We start from the raw sequence: 19,149 nt of genomic DNA on the forward strand, positions 1-19,149 counted from the left end.
GGTCAAAGAGTTAACTTACCTACTATGAAATTACTAACTCTCCATTATAAAATATATCTCTTAATTTATTAATAAGGACGAATTATCTTTTATCTAATCCTCGCGTTTCTAAGTTTTGCAGAAAAACGCAAACACCATGTAGTAGTACAATTATGAAATCAGCTACTTACGAAAGGTTTAAGGCACGGTTTGATCCATTTTTTAATTAAAAATATTTTAAAAGTTAACATACATACTTGTATTGTTTCTTTGGTCAATTCGTTCGTTTCAGCCAAATGACGTCCACTGCTGGACAAAGGCCTCCCCCAAGGTTTTTCACAATGAACGGTCCTGCGCTGCCCGCATCCAGGCTCTTCCCGCGACCTTTACCAGATCGTCGGTCCACCTAGTAGGAGGCCTGCCCACGCTACGTCTTCCAGCCCGTGGTCGCCACTCGAGAACTTTCCTTTGTCAATTAGGGTAATCTATGCCTCAAAATTACTTATCTTTAGCACACTGAGACAGGATATAGAGACTGGAGAAATCGACATGTCTCTCTTTACACTGTGGGCGGAGCCAGAGTCCAACATCATAGTTAATAATTAAGGATCATTCCATCAGTATTCAGTTCTCAACTTGTCAGCATGTCATACCAGAAAAACGAGACGCATGAAATAGCTGTATTGAGGCAGATACTGACTAGTCTAAGACAAGAGTCCCTGTCTTAATTTCGTCCGCTGATAAAAATATTAATAACCAGTAAAACGGTCTCGATCCCCTGTCCCGCTTGGTCTACGGCACCTTTAGACTTGCCTTTATTTACCTTGTCCTGCACTTGATTCGAGTATAAGTAAAGACTTTAAAATGTATTTAAAATCCCAAGTCAATAATGTAGACTTCATCGATAGACTTACATATAATTTTACATTGAAATACATATTACTTGCTCCCAATTTCCGTACATTTAGCTAAAAGTCTGATTTCACAATTTAACTACAACATTCCTATAACAAGCGTTAAAACTCTGGATACAATTACATAAGCTATCACAATGGGTTAAAGCTGAAATATGATTGTCGCGGCGGACGTGATGAAGCACCCTCTTTTCATACACTATAATAAATATAGGGTGAAACAACTGTACAATTATCACTTTGGTAAAATAAAGTAAGTAAAAAATATATGACGGGAACATACATAAATATAGCTTTTAATTTTCACTTAACTTGCTACAAATCGATCGTATTTATGATATACCTAGCAATTAAATAAGCATTTATAACGTCTTGAATTCGTTGTTCAACACCCTGCATGTCAATATAAAATGATGAGAGTTAACGGATTTATATGATTTCTTGTGCATATTTTTTTAGGAATCTATCAAGTTCTCTCTTTGCATTAACTCTCACACGAAAACTGAGGTGTTACTTAATATTTTTATAACAGCACCTTAACAATATTTATACAAATCAAACTATGAAACGTTTCCAAGCTCAATACAATCTCAAGAATAAATTCAAGACTGCAATTGGGCTAACATCTTGTGATCTAACCAATCACAGGATTTGTCTATTTGAGTTTGAATCTAGTTTTGACCTTCATTTCAAAATTTTTGCCCAAATAACATTCTAATTTATGAAAATATAATTTATCTAACAGTGTCAAAAGAAAAAGTTCGTTTTAAGGATGAGTTGATTACATTACAAAAATTAAATTACAATTTTTAATGTAAATCATCAATCAACAGTTGATTTTTCTTGATTAAGAAAACTGATTAATTAAAGATGAAACATTTTAAGTTATTTGATCAAAATGAATAAATACACAACTAAATTAATTTAAGGAAGCTTTTGAATTTTACGATGACGACCCATAATAAGTATAATCATGAAAGTTAATACCTACATGAAATAAAAATATGCAAATGAAAAAAATCCGAATAAAAAAAGTAATATTAATATTTTATAATTATAAATTAAAAAAATATTTGCGCTGACTTACAATTTAATGGTGTTTCAAAGTTCAGTTATCTACAATATTATATTTTTAATTAGTTTTACTAATTTACATTTTTGTGCATATTATTTTGTACATTGACATTAAATGCCTTTAGCACTGTAGAAATCACCACCAAGAACATTCAATTTGTTCGATATACTTAAAATTTACAAAGTCAAAGAACGAAACTATGTTTTTGATGCTGATCTTACCTGAATCTTTACTAAAACGTTAGTAATTATGCTAAATTAAAAAAGGTCTATAAAGCACTTGATTAAGTTTGTTATTTTTAGTATACAATATGACACAAAATGAAATAAAAAGAATAAAGTCGTGTACCAATCTTCGCTCCTCCAAGGATATAAAAAACTTAAACTTACTTTTCCTATAATGCTTACATCTTATGACCACAATTGCATAATCTCGTAGCAACAAGCCATGATTATTTTTTTATTAATTATTGTTTGATCAAATACTTATCGTCTGAAACAGAGACTGAACTGTCTCAATGATATCAAATTACTTCACTTTGACATCATAATCGGTTATATATTTTGACAGATAATAGAGTGGCTACGTTTTGACATGGTGTAGTGGGTAGAGTCCTTAATTAATTTTGGGAAATCAGAGGTTCAATGAAAATTTTGACCTGTTATTATTAGAAATACAAACGAATTTGTAGGTGTGCGTAATACAAGGAATTCTCGGTAAGCGAAAATTGGTATTCATCATACTTAAAATCTTATGAATGGTCTTATTGTATAAAAGTTCGCCACCGCCTTTTGAGAATTTAATTAAGATGCAAATTAAAGTGAATCACTAAATGTGTAGACGCAAAAAACGAGAACAGTTAGTCAAATTCGGCAAATTTTCTTGTTAAATATTCGTCGAAGTTCATGAAAGATTCTTATGACGAGAAAAAAATTGAAATTCCCTCGGTAGGTATTTCAAATTCGGGAAAACTGATTGACTTTTTTTTTCTTAGCGGAATTGTATTTTTCTGGTTTTTTTATGACACGCTGTTCGAATCTGTTCTTTCATGTTTATGACTGTAAGCAAAATAAAAATCTAGGAAATGATTCAAAGACAAAGACCATCGAGTTTTACAGGGTTGAAGGAAAAAGAATTACAAAAAGAAAAATTACAATCAAATGGTATTACAAACCTAAAATAATCTTGTTATTTCTTACAGAACTTTATTAAGAGCAGAACAAATCTCGCAGTAGCGGCAAATTCGGGGAACTTATGAAAAACCTATTACTGAAATAACAACACAAAAATATTTCACGAAACAACGTAGACAGAATAAATCAATGTTAAACACGGAACGACGAACGAAAAAGCAAAAAAAAATTATGTTATTGTATCTTTTTTCCATACAAAATGACGCGGAAAATACATTAGACCTCATTCATTTTATGTATTTTTTTATTTATTTCAAAGGCGATGGCGAAGGAATGTGTTTAGTTCTAATTGTTATGAAGACGTCTTCGTTTTAAGTAGTAGAACGGGCCAGTACATAGTCACGAAGAGAAGGAATAGGGCGGGGAAAACCACGCGCGAGAGCTTGTCTATCTCCCGCCATAGCACGCGCTCTTGCCCGGTGTCCGCGTCAAGCCAAGCCACCTGGGAATAAAATAAAATACATAAAAACCCTAAAAATATAAAAAAGGTTTGTTTAAAAAGAATAAAACACATTTTATATTTTTGACAGACGCTTGGCCTGGCGGATCGCATACCTACTAAATAACGCCAGCAGCGGTTGTAGGTTCAAGTCCCAATGGGGACATTTATATGTATGAAGGAATATTAAACATACCTAGACTATAATACTTCATGACTTCAGGCAAATAAATCAAATTGATCATGCTCACCAGACAGACGTTTGTCCCCAATAGGAAACAAACCCATAACCGTAGCAAAATAAGTATTACAGTTCGGTGGTAGTATGTCATCTGATTGCCATAGTAGTATGTTGTTTTACGTAATTTAATAGGGTTTATGCTTAAATTGCTAAATATTATTTACTAAACTGCGTAAGGGACTTGAACTCTTGACCTCTCGTTTATCCTACTTGAGAAGGTTGAGATTTTCAAGAGAAAAAGAATTAAAAGTTCTATTTAGTTTTCGGCTAATGAGGTATAATATTATTTTATTATTTTAGGACTGATATCTTTTATTCTTTAGGTAAACGGTTTAAGCATGTTATAAATGCAGTGCTTGGTTTCATTGACTTTCAGCGTTGAAATTTAATATTTACTCATCTCAAAAAATATTTATAAAAATAATTCTTTGTATTTCAAGTGATATTACGCAGCTTATCTCTGGGGATTTCGGTGTACATTTGAAGAATTTGATCGCTTAAGGGCTTAGAAACACATCTTAGGCATTACAGAAGAAAATATATAAATGGCAATGTTGATGTTTGCAGCCTAACAAGATTTGTCATGCGAACTCAAAAGAAATAAAAAGGTTTAATGAGCGTTCGTTCGTTTCAGCCGAAAGACGTTCACTGCTGGATCGTCTGTCCACCTAGTGGGAGGCCTGCCCAATGAGCCCTGGGTCTGCGGGTGTTTATGGGCGACGGTAATCATTTACCATCAGGTGATCCGTCTGCTCGTTTGCCTCCTATCACATAAAAAAAAAAAAAAAAAAACGAGCGTATTAGTTATGAAATATCTAATAGTTGCAGGACAATATAATCCCACCAAAAACATTCTTTAAAAAACTAGCCAAGTCTCGTTAGGGCTGCTTGTTTATCTCTAAAAAGTAATGAAATCTAGACAAAGTCGTGCCAAGTCTATGATGGTTCCTTACTGCGATTTCTTTATTATTATAGTTAATGTTGTGTAACTTGGCCGTTGAAGGGTACAAAATCAGGTGCTCCATCATGACATCATTGCACCAATCTGTCGCCAGAACCGCTACCCATTGACGATGGAAAATTGCCACTTGGAAAACGTTGATTCAATAACCAGTCAATTGTAGGCTTAATAAAGCTGCGTATTTCAATAATACTTGTGTATGATTATCGTAATAAAGATTGTTCAACGGCCAAGTCACACAACATTAACTATAATAATAAAGAAATCGCAGTAAGGAACCATCATAGACTTGGCACGACTTTGTCTAGATTTCATTACTTTTTAGAGATAAACAAGCAGCCCTAACGAGACTTGGCTAGTTTTTTAAAGAATGTTTTTGGTGGGATTTCACTTCTTTTTGTAGAAAGTGGCATAATTATAATTTAACGTAGTCGTCTTTTAATAATCCAATTTGAATCGGCGTAGTGTGCGCACTCCCATAATACATGCCCATACTGATCAAGGATCAACAGCCCGACTAAACTATCGGCCGACGAAAAATCAACGGTGTACGCCTACTCTAACACCTAATTATCGACATTTTTTTTTTACGATGTTAAACATAAATTAACTCAACGACCTTTAATGGACAAAATCAGAATGATTGGTTTAATAACTTAATCATAGCGAACCTCACGATACAATAAACGAAATCAACGAAATTAAAACTACACAACAATTAACTTAATCGACGGGGGGGTCTAGAAAGGAAAAAAAATCTGGACACCGCGGTGCAGAAAATCAACACTCAAAGTGCTAGCGCCATCTAGCGGTGAGCGGTACAGGCGAACACCACGGTGCCGGTGTGGCGCTAGTAGTATTGATTATGAATGTGGTGTTACTCCAGACCTTCGATTTTCCTAGTTTTTATAGTTTTCCCTTTAAGTGGCCATTAAACCCTAACTCTGTACCAAATTTCAGCTCTCTGAGTTTATGGGAAGTACTAGTTCTATTTTGATGATCATCAGTGAGTGAGTGAGTGTCATAAATGCGAAACTTTGCTTTCGCTTAACTTCGGAACTAAATGACCTACAGACTTGAAATTTTGGATTTTAACTATGTGATTATAGCCTAATAGATGACGAAAATTTCTGCGTTCTGGTCTTATCCAGAGGTTCTCAAATAGGGGCCTGAAAATGCGGCGAAATGGTTCCAGTAAAGGATGGTACGGCAGTGTTTGCTTCGCGCTCGACTTGGCGGGGGCACTGCCGTGCCCCCAGATAAGTAGGTAACATTTTGCTATAATATCGTGACGTGCTCGTAAATGGACATTACAATATGCAAATAATTTTGGACTAGCTTTCCGCCCGCTGCTACGCCCGCGTGGAATTTTTCGGTTTTTTATATAACCTATGACACTCAGCAATAATGTGGCTTTCTATTGGTGAAAGAATTTTTAAAGTCTGTTTGTAGTATGTTCTAGTTCCTGCAGTGTGCTCTGCTAAACGGTAGGTACCTGTAGCATACTCTAGTGTACCTGTAGCATTATCTAGTACCTGTACTATGCTCTGGCGCCGCTCAACGCCGATCAAGTGTGGGCGACCACCTTATACAGTGCCTGTAGTCATCATCATCATAATTTTAGCCATAAGACGTCCACATGTTGATCGATTGGTAGCCTGCGTCCAGCGCCTGTCTGCTACCTTTATGATGACGTAGGAGTTGATGATGTGCCTGTAGTATCTAGTACCTGTAGTATGCTCTGGCGCCGCTCGACGCCGAGCAAGTGCGGCGCGCTGTGCGGCGCGGCGGGCGCGGGGTGCGCGGCCGGCGTGGCGGCCGGCGGCGACGTGGGCGACGTGAGGTGACATCAGATCCACCTAATACAGTGCCCCTAGTATACTCTAGTACCTGTAGAAAGTATGCTCTGGTGCCTGTTGTATGCTCTGGTGCCTGTTGTATGCTCTAGTACCTGAAGTAAGCTCTAGTACCTGCAGGATGCTCTAGTACCTGCAGTATGCTCTGACGCCGCTCGACGCCGACCAGGTGCGGCGCGCTGTGTGGCGCGGCGGGCGCGGGGCGGCGTGGATGACGTCAGATCCACCTAATATAATATGTTCTAGTACCTTTAGTATAGACCTCTTTCTCGAAGTTGGCCCTACCTAACTGGACTTCGAGAAAGAGGTCAATCGTCGAATCCAACTCGGCTGGGCAGCGTTCGGGAAGCTACGCAATATACTCACGTCCGAAATACCGCAGTGTCTCAAGACAAAAGTCTTCGAGCAGTGTGTGCTGCCAGTGTTGATTTATGGATCCGAAACGTGGACGCTTACTATGGGCCTCATAAGAAGGCTCAAGGTCACCCAAAGGGCGATGGAGCGGGCCATGCTTGGAGTTTCCCTGCGTGATCGAATCAGAAATGAGGAGATCCGCAGGAGAACCAAAGTGACCGACATAGCTCGCAGAATTGCTAAAACCAAGTGGCAGTGGGCGGGGCACATAGCTCGTAGAGACGATGGCCGTTGGGGCAGAAAAGTTCTCGAGTGGCGACCACGGGCTGGAAGACGTAGCGTGGGCAGGCCTCCTACTAGGTGGACCGACGATCTCGTAAAGGTCGCGGGAAGAGCCTGGATGCGGGCAGCGCAGGACCGTGCATTGTGGAAAGCCTTGGAGGAGGCCTTTGTCCAGCAGTGGACGTCATTTGGCTGAAACGAAATTGCTAAAACCAAGTGGCAGTGGGCGGGGCACATAGCTCGTAGAGACGATGGCCGTTGGGGCAGAAAAGTTCTCGAGTGGCGACCACGGGCTGGAAGACGTAGCGTGGGCAGGCCTCCTACTAGGTGGACCGACGATCTCGTAAAGGTCGCGGGAAGAGCCTGGATGCGGGCAGCGCAGGACCGTGCATTGTGGAAAGCCTTGGAGGAGGCCTTTGTCCAGCAGTGGACGTCATTTGGCTGAAACGAACGAACCTTTAGTATGTTATTGTCCCTAAAAAGTTTTATCATCTGAACGGGCAAGCTTATAACCGTTATCTCACCTGCTGGAAATTGAATATGGTTTCAAGATTCACCCACATTCCTCACAACATCAACATCGTTGGTGTATCTTTTTCAATAAATAAATAAATAAATAAACAGAGAAACTATGCGTATCATAAGGTAACTTCTACATAATATGACTGAGTTAGATACTGAGTTTGTTGCGGCGCTTCTTCTCAGCACTTGCCAAATGTTGGTCTCGAAGCGCTGGTAGGGTAAAAAGATTATGAGACATGTAGAGGCTCCTTAAGAGCAAAATGACGATTTGTAAGAACTATTTATTAGTCTAAACAAATAAAGAAATTTTGACTTTGACTTTGACTATGAACCATATCAAACTTCTGTCATGTTATATACCAATATTAACCAGGTTCTAACTCGATTAGCTAACCATGTAGGGGGGTCTAAGTTTGGATCAACTAATCCTTTCGCCAAACACCTAGAGGAGACCGACGACGCATTATTGCGGGCCCTTCTAACTTATTGGGTCAATAGCGGTCACCGTTTGACAGTTCACGATCGGGATCAGTAGCTGAACAGTGTCAATGCACTTTTTGGATCTATGCGGATATTTTATTGGCCGATTATTTTTTTATATCTATTGTTATTGTAATAGAAACAAGTGAAAAATATGTGAAAATTTTGATGCTTAATTATTTTAATGCATTATGTGCCTTTTTCCTGTAATGTGAGATTACATACGCACATTACGCACGTCACAGATTAAAGAAACGAGATCTGCATGCGTGCTGAAATCCGCATCACAGGAAAATGGCACTAAGTCAGATATTTTAAAACGTAACGCCTCTGCATACACCTAGATCTGTATCTAGTCCTACCTACTTAGGTATTGTAGAACGACAAAGTAAACAAAGACCTAAGTAGTATCATAATTAAAAAAGATGCAGTATTGCAACAAAAACTAAGATTCTAATGTTGTCTCTACGAAGGATTTGTATATGAAAAAAATCTATGAATTTTATTGTAAACTTATGATGTGATGATAAATCAATAAAAATATTAAGTGTTGTGTCCCTACAACATAAAATATCATTGTCACCCTTACCTCCTGCCACCCAGCCGCCGCACTTCAAACACGTCGCTTCGTCACATAATCACAAAGTTTATATTCCCGCAGCATCATTGTTGTACTTTTTTCCAGACACCGTCGCTCTAATTTGTCCGCCAAGTCACCAATACAAACAGTCGCCAAGTCGTGAATATGTTGTGTCAAGATGTGAAATTGTTTCCAGGCCGCTCCATGGGAACTGATGATGAAAGGAATGCTGGACAGTGCGGGGTGTGCATTGTATAGGCATCACGTTAAGCTTAACACGGTGGCCTCTTATGTACTAAATGATAGAGGCGATTTTGGAACCAAAAAGTCTCATGTGCTCTGTATCTGCAAGTGTTAATTTTAAGTGGCTTTCCGATTTTTGGGTATGATTTCACTCACAAGATAATTCGCAATGAATGATCAAATTAACTATTCAGTTTTTTTTCTATTATGACGCCACAGTCGAATCACCAAACAGTCTCAAAACCACAGATAAAAAACCTAACATAAAGAAACTTGTAGATGTTAAATCTAATAGATAATTATTAATTACTTGAAAAATTTAGTTAAATCCAATGTTATTAAAAAGTAAAACAAGGTTAAATATAAATTATAGCACTGGGAACGTTTTTATGATTTTATTGAGGTGAGTAAATACGGTTTACTCAATATGTAATAAGAGAAACTAGATTATCACTACTAGTGTAATTAATCACCTGCATGAATTTCTAAATGTTGTTATAATAATTTGTGCCAGTTTTGGAAAACAAGTTTCGCCCAGTTAAAAGAAGTCGCTCAATATTTTGATAGAGCTAATATTACGGGACTTAATATGTACTTAATATGTACAAACCCTCCACTATAGTGGAGGAGGCTCATAGTCCAGCAGTGGACTGTAAAGGGCTGTTGATGATGATGATGATGATAATATGTACTGAAAGCTTTGAGCGTTGAATCTATTTTATTGTCACCTGTGAATGAGGACCTAATCCTCATGTTTAGGATTATTGCATGTCGAAATATTTTTACTAAGGCTGGGTTGCACCATCTTACTTTAACTTTGACAAACGTCAAAAATCTGTCAAACTCCATACAAAATACACCGGTTGTCGTTAAAGTCACTGTTAAAATAGGGTGGTGCAACTCAGCCTAAGACACCATTTAAATTTTCTCTGCTTGTATTTCAAGAAATATTATCTATTCTGTTTTTCTTTCTATTAAACATTACTTTTACTCAAGTTATGAATGTGCAGGCAGTGTCATTGAAAGTTAACAATTAACAATTTTATTACTGATATTTCCATCTTCTTTTGAGTAAACATCTATAGTCCAGTCAATGAATGCCTTAACGACGGTGTAGAGAGAAATCCATGGAACACAATTTCTGACCTCGGGACTTTATTTAGCCTAGTTAGGTGGTGAAAATAGCAAAAGTCCCCGCCCTTAGCCCTTGAGCCGGCGGGGAGAGGGGGGTTTAAAGGTACCACTTTTCGATTTTTCGCTTAATCCTCGGAAACTATGCGTCCTAGTGACATGACTACTATGAACCAAAAAAAGCTTATTCAATTTCAACTTCGAGAAAGAGGTCAATCGTCGAATCCAACTCGGCTGGGCAGCGTTCGGGAAGCTACGCAATATACTCACGTCCGAAATACCGCAGTGTCTCAAGACAAAAGTCTTCGAGCAGTGTGTGCTGCCAGTGTTGATTTATGGATCCGAAACGTGGACGCTTACTATGGGCCTCATAAGAAGGCTCAAGGTCACCCAAAGGGCGATGGAGCGGGCCATGCTTGGAGTTTCCCTGCGTGATCGAATCAGAAATGAGGAGATCCGCAGGAGAACCAAAGTGACCGACATAGCTCGCAGAATTGCTAAAACCAAGTGGCAGTGGGCGGGGCACATAGCTCGTAGAGACGATGGCCGTTGGGGCAGAAAAGTTCTCGAGTGGCGACCACGGGCTGGAAGACGTAGCGTGGGCAGGCCTCCTACTAGGTGGACCGACGATCTCGTAAAGGTCGCGGGAAGAGCCTGGATGCGGGCAGCGCAGGACCGTGCATTGTGGAAAGCCTTGGAGGAGGCCTTTGTCCAGCAGTGGACGTCATTTGGCTGAAACGAACGAAGCTTTAGTATGCTCCAGTACATGTAGTATGTTCTATTTCCTGTAGTATGCTCTGGCGGCGCTCGACGCCACTAATTGCGCCACTAAGTGTGTACTGGCGTACACAGTAGGTACCTGTAGCATGCTCTAGTACCTGCAGTATGCTCTAGTACCTGAAGTATGCTCTAGTACTTGCAGTATGCTCTAGTACCTGAAGTATGCTCTAGTACCTGCAGTATGCTCTGGCGCCGCTCGACGCGGCGCGCTGTGCAACGCGGCGGGCGCGGCGCGACGTGGGTGACGTGGCTCTAGTACCTGCAGTATCTTATAGTACCTGTAGTAAGTATACTCTGGTACCTGTAGCATACTCTAGTGTACATGTAGCATGCTCTAGTACCTGCAGTATGCTCTGGCGGCGCTCGACGCCGAGCAAGTGCGGCGCGCTGTGCGGCGCGGCGGGCGCGGGGTGCACGGCCGGCGTGGCGGCGGGCGGCGACGTGGGCGACGTGAGGTGACGTCAGATCCACCTAATACAGTGCCCCTAGTATACTCTAGTACCTGTAGGAAGTATGCTCTGGTGCCTGTTGTATACTCTGGTACCTGCAGTAAGCTCTAGTACCTGAAGTATGCTCTAGTACCTGCAGTATGCTCTAGTGCCTGTAGTATGCTATAGTACCTGAAGTATGCTCTAGTACCTGAAGTATGCTCTAGTACCTGAAGTAAGCTCTAGTACCTGCAGTATGCTCTAGTACGTGTAGTATGCTGTAGTATCTGAAGTATGCTCTAGTACCTGAAGTATGCTCTAGTACCTGAAGCATGCTCTAGTACCTGAAGTATGCTCTAGTACCTGTAGCATGATCTAGTACCTGCAGTAAGCTCTAGTACCTGTAGCATGCTCTAGTAACTTTAGTATCTTCTATTACCTGGAGTATGCTCTGGCGCCGCTCGACGCCCTCTAAGCGGCGGCGTGGCGGAGGCGCGGTGGCGGGCTTTACTCGGTGCGTATGAACAGTGTAGGGGCGCGGCGACGGCGCGGCGGCGGCGCGGTGGCGGCGTCGTGTGCAGGAGCGCTAAGTATGGGCAAGGTCAGGTCCACCTTATACATTGCCTGTAGCATGCTCTAGTACCTGCAGTATGCTCTGGCGGCGCTCGACGCCGACCAAGTGCGGCGCGCTGTGCGGCGCGGCGGGCGCGGGGTGCACGGCCGGCGTGGCGGCGGGCGGCGACGTGGGCGACGTGAGATTCACTTAATACAGTGCCCCTGGTATACTCTAGTACCTGTAGGAAGTATGCTCTGGTGCCTGTTGTATGCTCTGGTGCCTGTTGTATGCTCTAGTACCTGAAGTAAGCTCTAGTACCTGTAGCATGCTTTAGTAGCTGTAGTATGCTCTATTACCTGTAGTATGCTCTGGCGCCGCTCGACGCCGCTGCCTCGTATTAGTAGTAGGTACCTGTAGTATACTCTAGTACCTGGAGTATGCTCTGGCGCCGCTCGACGCCACTGCCAGTACATAGTAGGTACCTGTACCATGCTCTAGTACCTGAAGTTAGCTCTAGTACCTGTAGCATGCTTTAGTACCTGTAGTATGCTCTATTACCTGTAGTATGCTCTGGCGCCGCTCGACGCCGCTGCCTCGTATTAGTAGTAGGTACCTGTAGTATACTCTAGTACCTGGAGTATGCTCTGGCGCCGCTCGACGCCACTGCCAGTACATAGTAGGTACCTGTACCATGCTCTAGTACCTGAAGTTAGCTCTAGTACCTGTAGCATGCTTTAGTACCTGTAGTATGCTCTATTACCTGTAGTATGCTCTGGCGCCGCTCGACGCCGCTGCCTCGTATTAGTAGTAGGTACCTGTAGTATACTCTAGTACCTGGAGTATGCTCTGGCGCCGCTCGACGCCACTGCCAGTACATAGTAGGTACCTGTACCATGCTCTAGTACCTGAAGTTAGCTCTAGTACCTGTAGCATGCTTTAGTACCTGTAGTATGCTCTATTACCTGTAGTATGCTCTGGCGCCGCTCGACGCCGCTGCCTCGTATTAGTAGTAGGTACCTGTAGTATACTCTAGTACCTGGAGTATGCTCTGGCGCCGCTCGACGCCACTGCCAGTACATAGTAGGTACCTGTACCATGCTCTAGTACCTGAAGTTAGCTCTAGTACCTGTAGCATGCTTTAGTACCTGTAGTATGCTCTATTACCTGTAGTATGCTCTGGCGCCGCTCGACGCCGCTGCCTCGTATTAGTAGTAGGTACCTGTAGTATACTCTAGTACCTGGAGTATGCTCTGGCGCCGCTCGACGCCACTGCCAGTACATAGTAGGTACCTGTACCATGCTCTAGTACCTGAAGTTAGCTCTAGTACCTGCAGGATGCTCTAGTACCTGCAGTATGCTCTGACGCCGCTCGACGCCACTAAATGCGCCACTAAGTGTGTACTCGCGTACACAGTAGGTACCTGTAGCATGCTCTAGTACCTGGAGTATGCTCTGGCGGCGCTCGACGCCGACCAAGTGCGGCGCGCTGTGCGGCGCGGCGGGCGCGGGGTGCACGGCCGGCGTGGCGGCGGGCGGCGACGTGGGCGACGTGAGGTCCACCTTGCGGCACCGCACGCCGCTGCCCTCCCAAGCGGCGACGGTGCCACACGACCCTGGCGTCGCTCGACGCCACTGCCCAGTATACAGTAGGTGCCTGTAGTATGCTTTGGTATATGTAGCATACTATAGTGCCTGTAGTATGCTCTATTACCTGGAGTATGCTCACGCGGCGCTCGACGCCCTCCAAGTGTGGGTGAGGTCAGGTCCACCTTATGCAATGCCTGAGGTATTCTCTAGTATCTGTAGTATGCTCTATTACCTGGAGTAAGCTCTGATGCCGCTCGACGCCACTGCCAGTACACAGTAGGTACCTGAAGCATGCTCTTGTACCTGCAGTATGCTCTGGTGCCTGTTGTATGCTCTAGTACCTGTAGCATGCTCTAGGTACCTGAAGTAAGCTTTAGTATCTGTAGCATGCTCTAGTACCTGCAGTATCTTCTAGTACCTGTAGCATGCTCTAGTACCTGTAGTATGCTCTGGCGCCGCTCGACGCCGACCAAGTGCGGCGCGTTGTGCGGCGCGCTGTGCGGCGTGGATGACGTCAGATCCACCTAATATAGTATGTTCTAGTACCTTTAGTATGCTCCAGTACATGTAGTATGTTCTATTACCTGTAGTATGCTCTGGCGGCGCTCGACGCCACTAAGTGCGCCACTAAGTGTGTACTGGCGTACACAGTAGGTACCTGTAGCATGCTCTAGTACCTGCAGTGTGCTCTAAAGCCGCTCGACGCCACTGCCAGTACACAGTAGGTACCTGTAGCATGTTATAGTACCTGTAGTATGCTCTGGCGCCGCTCGACGCCGCCCAAGTGCGGCGCGCTGTGCGGCGCGGCGGGCGCGGGGTGCACGGCCGGCGTGGCGGCGGGCGGCGACGTGGGCGACGTGAGGTCCACCTTGCGGCACCGCACGCCGCTGCCCTCCCAAGCGGCGACGGTGCCACACGACCCTGGCGTCGCTCGACGCCACTGCCCAGTATACAGTAGGTGCCTGTAGTATGCTTTGGTATATGTAGCATACTATAGTGCCTGTAGTATGCTCTATTACCTGGAGTATGCTCTGGCGGCGCTCGACGCCGCCCAAGTGCGGCGCGCTGTGCGGCGCGGCGGGCGCGGGGTGCACGGCCGGCGTGGCGGCGGGCGGCGACGTGGGCGACGTGAGGTCCACCTTGCGGCACCGCACGCCGCTGCCCTCCCAAGCGGCGACGGTTCCACATGACCCCTTCTCACCGTTTAGACGCTGTGAGAAGAAAGTTATTAGCATTTCAGTCATGGTTGCTGGATTATGTTTATTTATTTACTAGCTTTCCGCCCGCGGCTTCACCCGCGTGAAATTTTGTCGGTCACAGAAAAAATGGCAATGCCAGATTTTGTATGGAAGGTGGCGTCTTTTTTTTTTCGCGCGGCCATCGACCAAACTTTATTGCGCTATTTTTTATTGAGCTGATTCTGCTCCACACTGATGTCTGGAGCCTTTAATGGATGGTATTGTTTGTTTACACATACAATGTCACTATTTTGTTGCAATTTCTTACAAAACTTGCTCGCAAAAAGCAAATCTAGTATGTAAATCATCAAACTTCTAACGCTCGTAACTCAGTTCAGACTGAGTTTAGAGGTGTACATGTCATAGTAAGTTTGGTTTATTACACTATTTTGTAATCAAAAAACAAGGTGTGGTCGATGGCCGCGCGAAAAAAAAAAGACGCCAATTTCCGGCATTGTCTTTTATCGCCCGCGCCCCTGTTTCAAAAACCGGGAAAAAAACTATCCTATGTCCTTTCTCGGGACTCAATCTCTATACCAAATTTCATTAAAATCGGTTCAGTGGTTTAAGCGTGAAAGCGAGACAGACAGAGTTACTTTCGCATTTATAATATTAGTATAGATTTATAGAAACCAACAGCCTCGAGACATGTTGTATCTAAAGCCAAAGAACTTTATAAGCCCTTTTTTTAATGTTTATGTTCATCATCATCATTTTAACCACAGGACATCAATTGCTAAACATAGGCTTCGCCCAATAATAAGTCGGAACCCTTAAAGGGAGTTATGTTAGGCTAATCGAAGCAAAAAACCACAGAATCCCATCCCTATCATTACGACACGACCCGAATCGAGCAGAGGCACGTGACGCGGAAATTTTCCTATAATTACGCAAGAGGTCCAGGTTCGCGGTTTAGGAAATTTGGAAAATTATCTGTTCCAGTTCCTATTTTTCCGTTGCAAATTGGTTTCATGTACAACATACAGAATACGTAATCTTGTTTTTTAACTAACCGACAAGAGACCAGTTCAATGACATCGAAAATATTTCATAGTCACCCGAAAACCTCAGCAAAAAATTCAGTTCAATCGTACCCTAAAAAACGCTTAAAATTCAACTTCTAAAATAAACACCGAACACCGAAGCTAAAATAACCTTGCAAAATGGACGCATATTGTAATTAGAGTCTTGTCAACTGATCCTATCGGCTTTTATTTGGTGACTTTGGTTTACGGTGGCGGTTTGGGTTTGAATCCTTTTAGAGGAAAATGTTTGAATGTGATGAGTTATAGATTTTACTAAGTAACATTTACCTACACTTCATTATAACTATTACAAATAGCGATAGCGATTTATTGAACACCACAGTAAGTTAGAGCAGGTATTGGTATCTTTAAAGGTAGGTAGGTAAGTGATGATGATGATGATGATGATCCATCCGACCGATTTCGGCCATGGCGACCACTCCGACTCCTAGCTGTCTTGGCGGCGCTGGTGTGCCCGAAGATGGCTTACGTAGCCTATTTTCGCGGTAAAATCCCTCGCGCATTGAGGGCATCTAAGGTATGGTATGGTAAGGGCGCATTGAGGTAGGTAAGTATTGGTGTCTTTGATGAAAAGATAAATTATTTATTTCTTATCATTACAAATTGAATTTATTTTGTCACCCCGAAATTTAATTTAACGTTTGACTACTAAATTCCATCATCATGGCGACTAAATTTCAGTGAAACCATTGCTCTTTAATTTCCGTCGATTAAGTTTCTAAATTAATTCAAGCATCAAATTCCAGATTCTGTAACAGACTTTTAAAGCCGCTTTAGGCATCTATATGCCAGAGGCAGTAAGCGATACGTTTGGTTTATTTATCTCAAACCTATAGATTACCTAACTAATCGAGTTTGTTGCCTAGGAACCTTGGAGAAACGAGTGGAAATTAGATCCTTGTTACATTAACCCTTGGCTACTACTCAAAATATTTTTTACACGGTCACTACTCAAGGGTCATTTTGACCCTGCTATAAAACTTTGTATATCTTCAAAACTATTGCGGATTATGGAGTAAAACACATTATTTAATAAAAAGGGTTTATAATGCAATGACATAACAACTTGAATTGTTAACTAAACAGTTTGGACAAACATTAATTTGAGCATGTGTTGCAAATGGGTATTTTACACGAAGAAAAAACACTGTTGGGATTGCGACCTTTTTTATAGGGACAAATGCCGCAAAGCTTCCTTTTAGATACCACATTAGAGACAACTGAAACAGATCTTTCAGGCATAGGCAGTTTGTATATCCCTGAAGTTATCAGACGCAATTCTCTGAGAATCTTTACATTGCAAATTCGCTGCTGAGTGTAAGGTAAGCAAAACTNGAAGATAATTAAATACCTCTATGCCTGGACGTAGGTACATACATACATTTGTAATGAACAGTATTTTATTACATAACTAGCTTTTGCCCGCGGTATCACCCGCGTGAAATTTCGTTTGTCACAGATCATCATAAATTATAGATTATGGTTAGGGAGGCGAGGTAGCTAAATGGCGTAATTCAACGGCGCCGTCGAGACCTATCAAAATCGAAAGATAAAATAATTTCGAAAAGAAAAGCTCGTATGGCAAAAACCATTTTAGCGGTGGGTTTGGCGTGTACGGTTTTTCAAAAATGTTAAAAAAAACAGTTAGGTACTTGGGCATTCTCGAGCGCGTCAGATATTCATACTACGTATGCCCCGAGTGCCTCTGATAACAACGGTATACTAATTTGCCGGTTTGCGTGGTGGGGGTAGGCATATAAAGTAGTCAAAAATGAAAAAAAAAATACTCGAGCGCGTCAGATTTTCGGAAGGGGTGTTAAGTAGGCCCCAAGGAAGCTCCCTTTAAAAAAACTGACGATTTCGGCGTGACGATAAGTTACGATGAATTTTTGAAAATGCAAAAAAAAAAAAGTTTTTTTGAAATACTCGAGCGCGTCAGATTTTCATAGGGGAGGTTTAACTCGGTATCCTGAAAGCATATTTTTTTAATCTGACAAAAATGTTGGTGGGTTCTCTTAATCTGACCGAAAAAGGTTGTTTTGGTTTCTTTTTTTTCCTTTCTTTCTCCTTGATAAAATGGGGAATTTAAGAATGTAATAAAATTACCTTTTTTTTTAACCTTTTTGTTTATTTAAACTTTTTTTTTGTAAAATGTATCGTTCGCGACTTATATTGCGTAACGCGTTCTTAGGAAGACGAAATGGCTTCTCCACACTTCCGGTCATTCGGAAACCGGCAGATTTTGTATTTTTAGTAACTTTTAGATTATATTCTTCAAAATAAAAATAAAAAAAATGGCGCTCGAGCATGCCGGATTAACGTTTTTTTTTACAAGTTCACGACCCTATAACTCGGCGGCGTCAAGGACTTATCGTCAGATTAGTTAAATTTAGTCTTTAAACACTAAAATCAACCCCCCATATCTTAATCTGACGCGCTCGAGTATTTCAGACTATCCATTTTTTTTACTAATCTGATCGTCTATCCTAGGCGCGCGTCACTACATATAGAGCTAAATACTTTACAAGGTTGTCCTATTAGGTCTAAGGTATCTCTCATATCTTAAACTGCCACGCTCGAGTATTGCCGAAAATTCCCCTATTCGCCTCCTTTTAACTATTATATGTTATTCTGGGTTATATACAATAATACTGTAAAGTTTCATCAAAATCCGTTAGTTTTTGCGTGAAAGAGTAACAAACATCCAGACATCCAGACATCCTGACATCCAGACATCCTGACATCCAGACATCCTGACATCCAGACATCCAGACATCCAGACATCCAGACATCCAAACTTTCGCATTTATAATATTAGTAGGATAATAGCACATATTATTTCAACCTTATATGTGAAAGTGTTAATCTACTTGCTACCAGCGTGTCGTAACCAAACAACCATCAATTTTATTTATGTATTTAACAACTTGGGCAGTTGGCAACAAAATATTGTTCCGTTAGCATAGCAATTAGGTAACTAAACAAAACCCCAATTAGTTTTAGCAATTTATTTTAAGTCACCCTTTATTGTTACAAAACCCCTCACTGAAACTTCTTGCAGGCCTTTGGTTAATTGCTTCCGAATATTACGTTATGAACTTGTGCCCTAAAATTCGATATAATTTGTTTGCAAATTTCTTTTTATTTAATGTATTTTCCTCTTTATTAAGGACCACCGGTATAAACTTAATCAAGTTGCTAATCTTAAGATTGCTGTTTATAACGACTTCAAACAGTTGTTTTTGGTCCAGCATTTATTTTAGG

General features: G+C 41.8%; 1 protein-coding gene across 1 annotated transcript in view; it reads right to left on the bottom strand.

The window, feature by feature from the left end:
* Positions 1-2,981: 2,981 nt before the first annotated feature.
* The window catches only part of alka (glycine receptor subunit alpha alkaliphile), a 49,424-nt gene continuing 33,256 nt past the window's right edge, over positions 2,982-19,149 (bottom strand). The window contains exons 9-10 of the mRNA XM_028320650.1: positions 14,621-14,812; positions 2,982-3,603 (exon numbers count right to left, since the gene is read on the bottom strand). Coding sequence (XP_028176451.1) covers positions 3,454-3,603; positions 14,621-14,812 — 342 coding nt within the window. The 3' untranslated portion in view covers positions 2,982-3,453. The remainder of the gene's footprint in view (positions 3,604-14,620; positions 14,813-19,149) is intronic.

Source organism: Ostrinia furnacalis, unplaced genomic scaffold (genome assembly GCF_004193835.3).
Source record: "Ostrinia furnacalis isolate ACB-3 unplaced genomic scaffold, ASM419383v2 OfSCF7437, whole genome shotgun sequence".
Classification (NCBI taxonomy): Eukaryota; Metazoa; Arthropoda; class Insecta; order Lepidoptera; family Crambidae; genus Ostrinia; species Ostrinia furnacalis.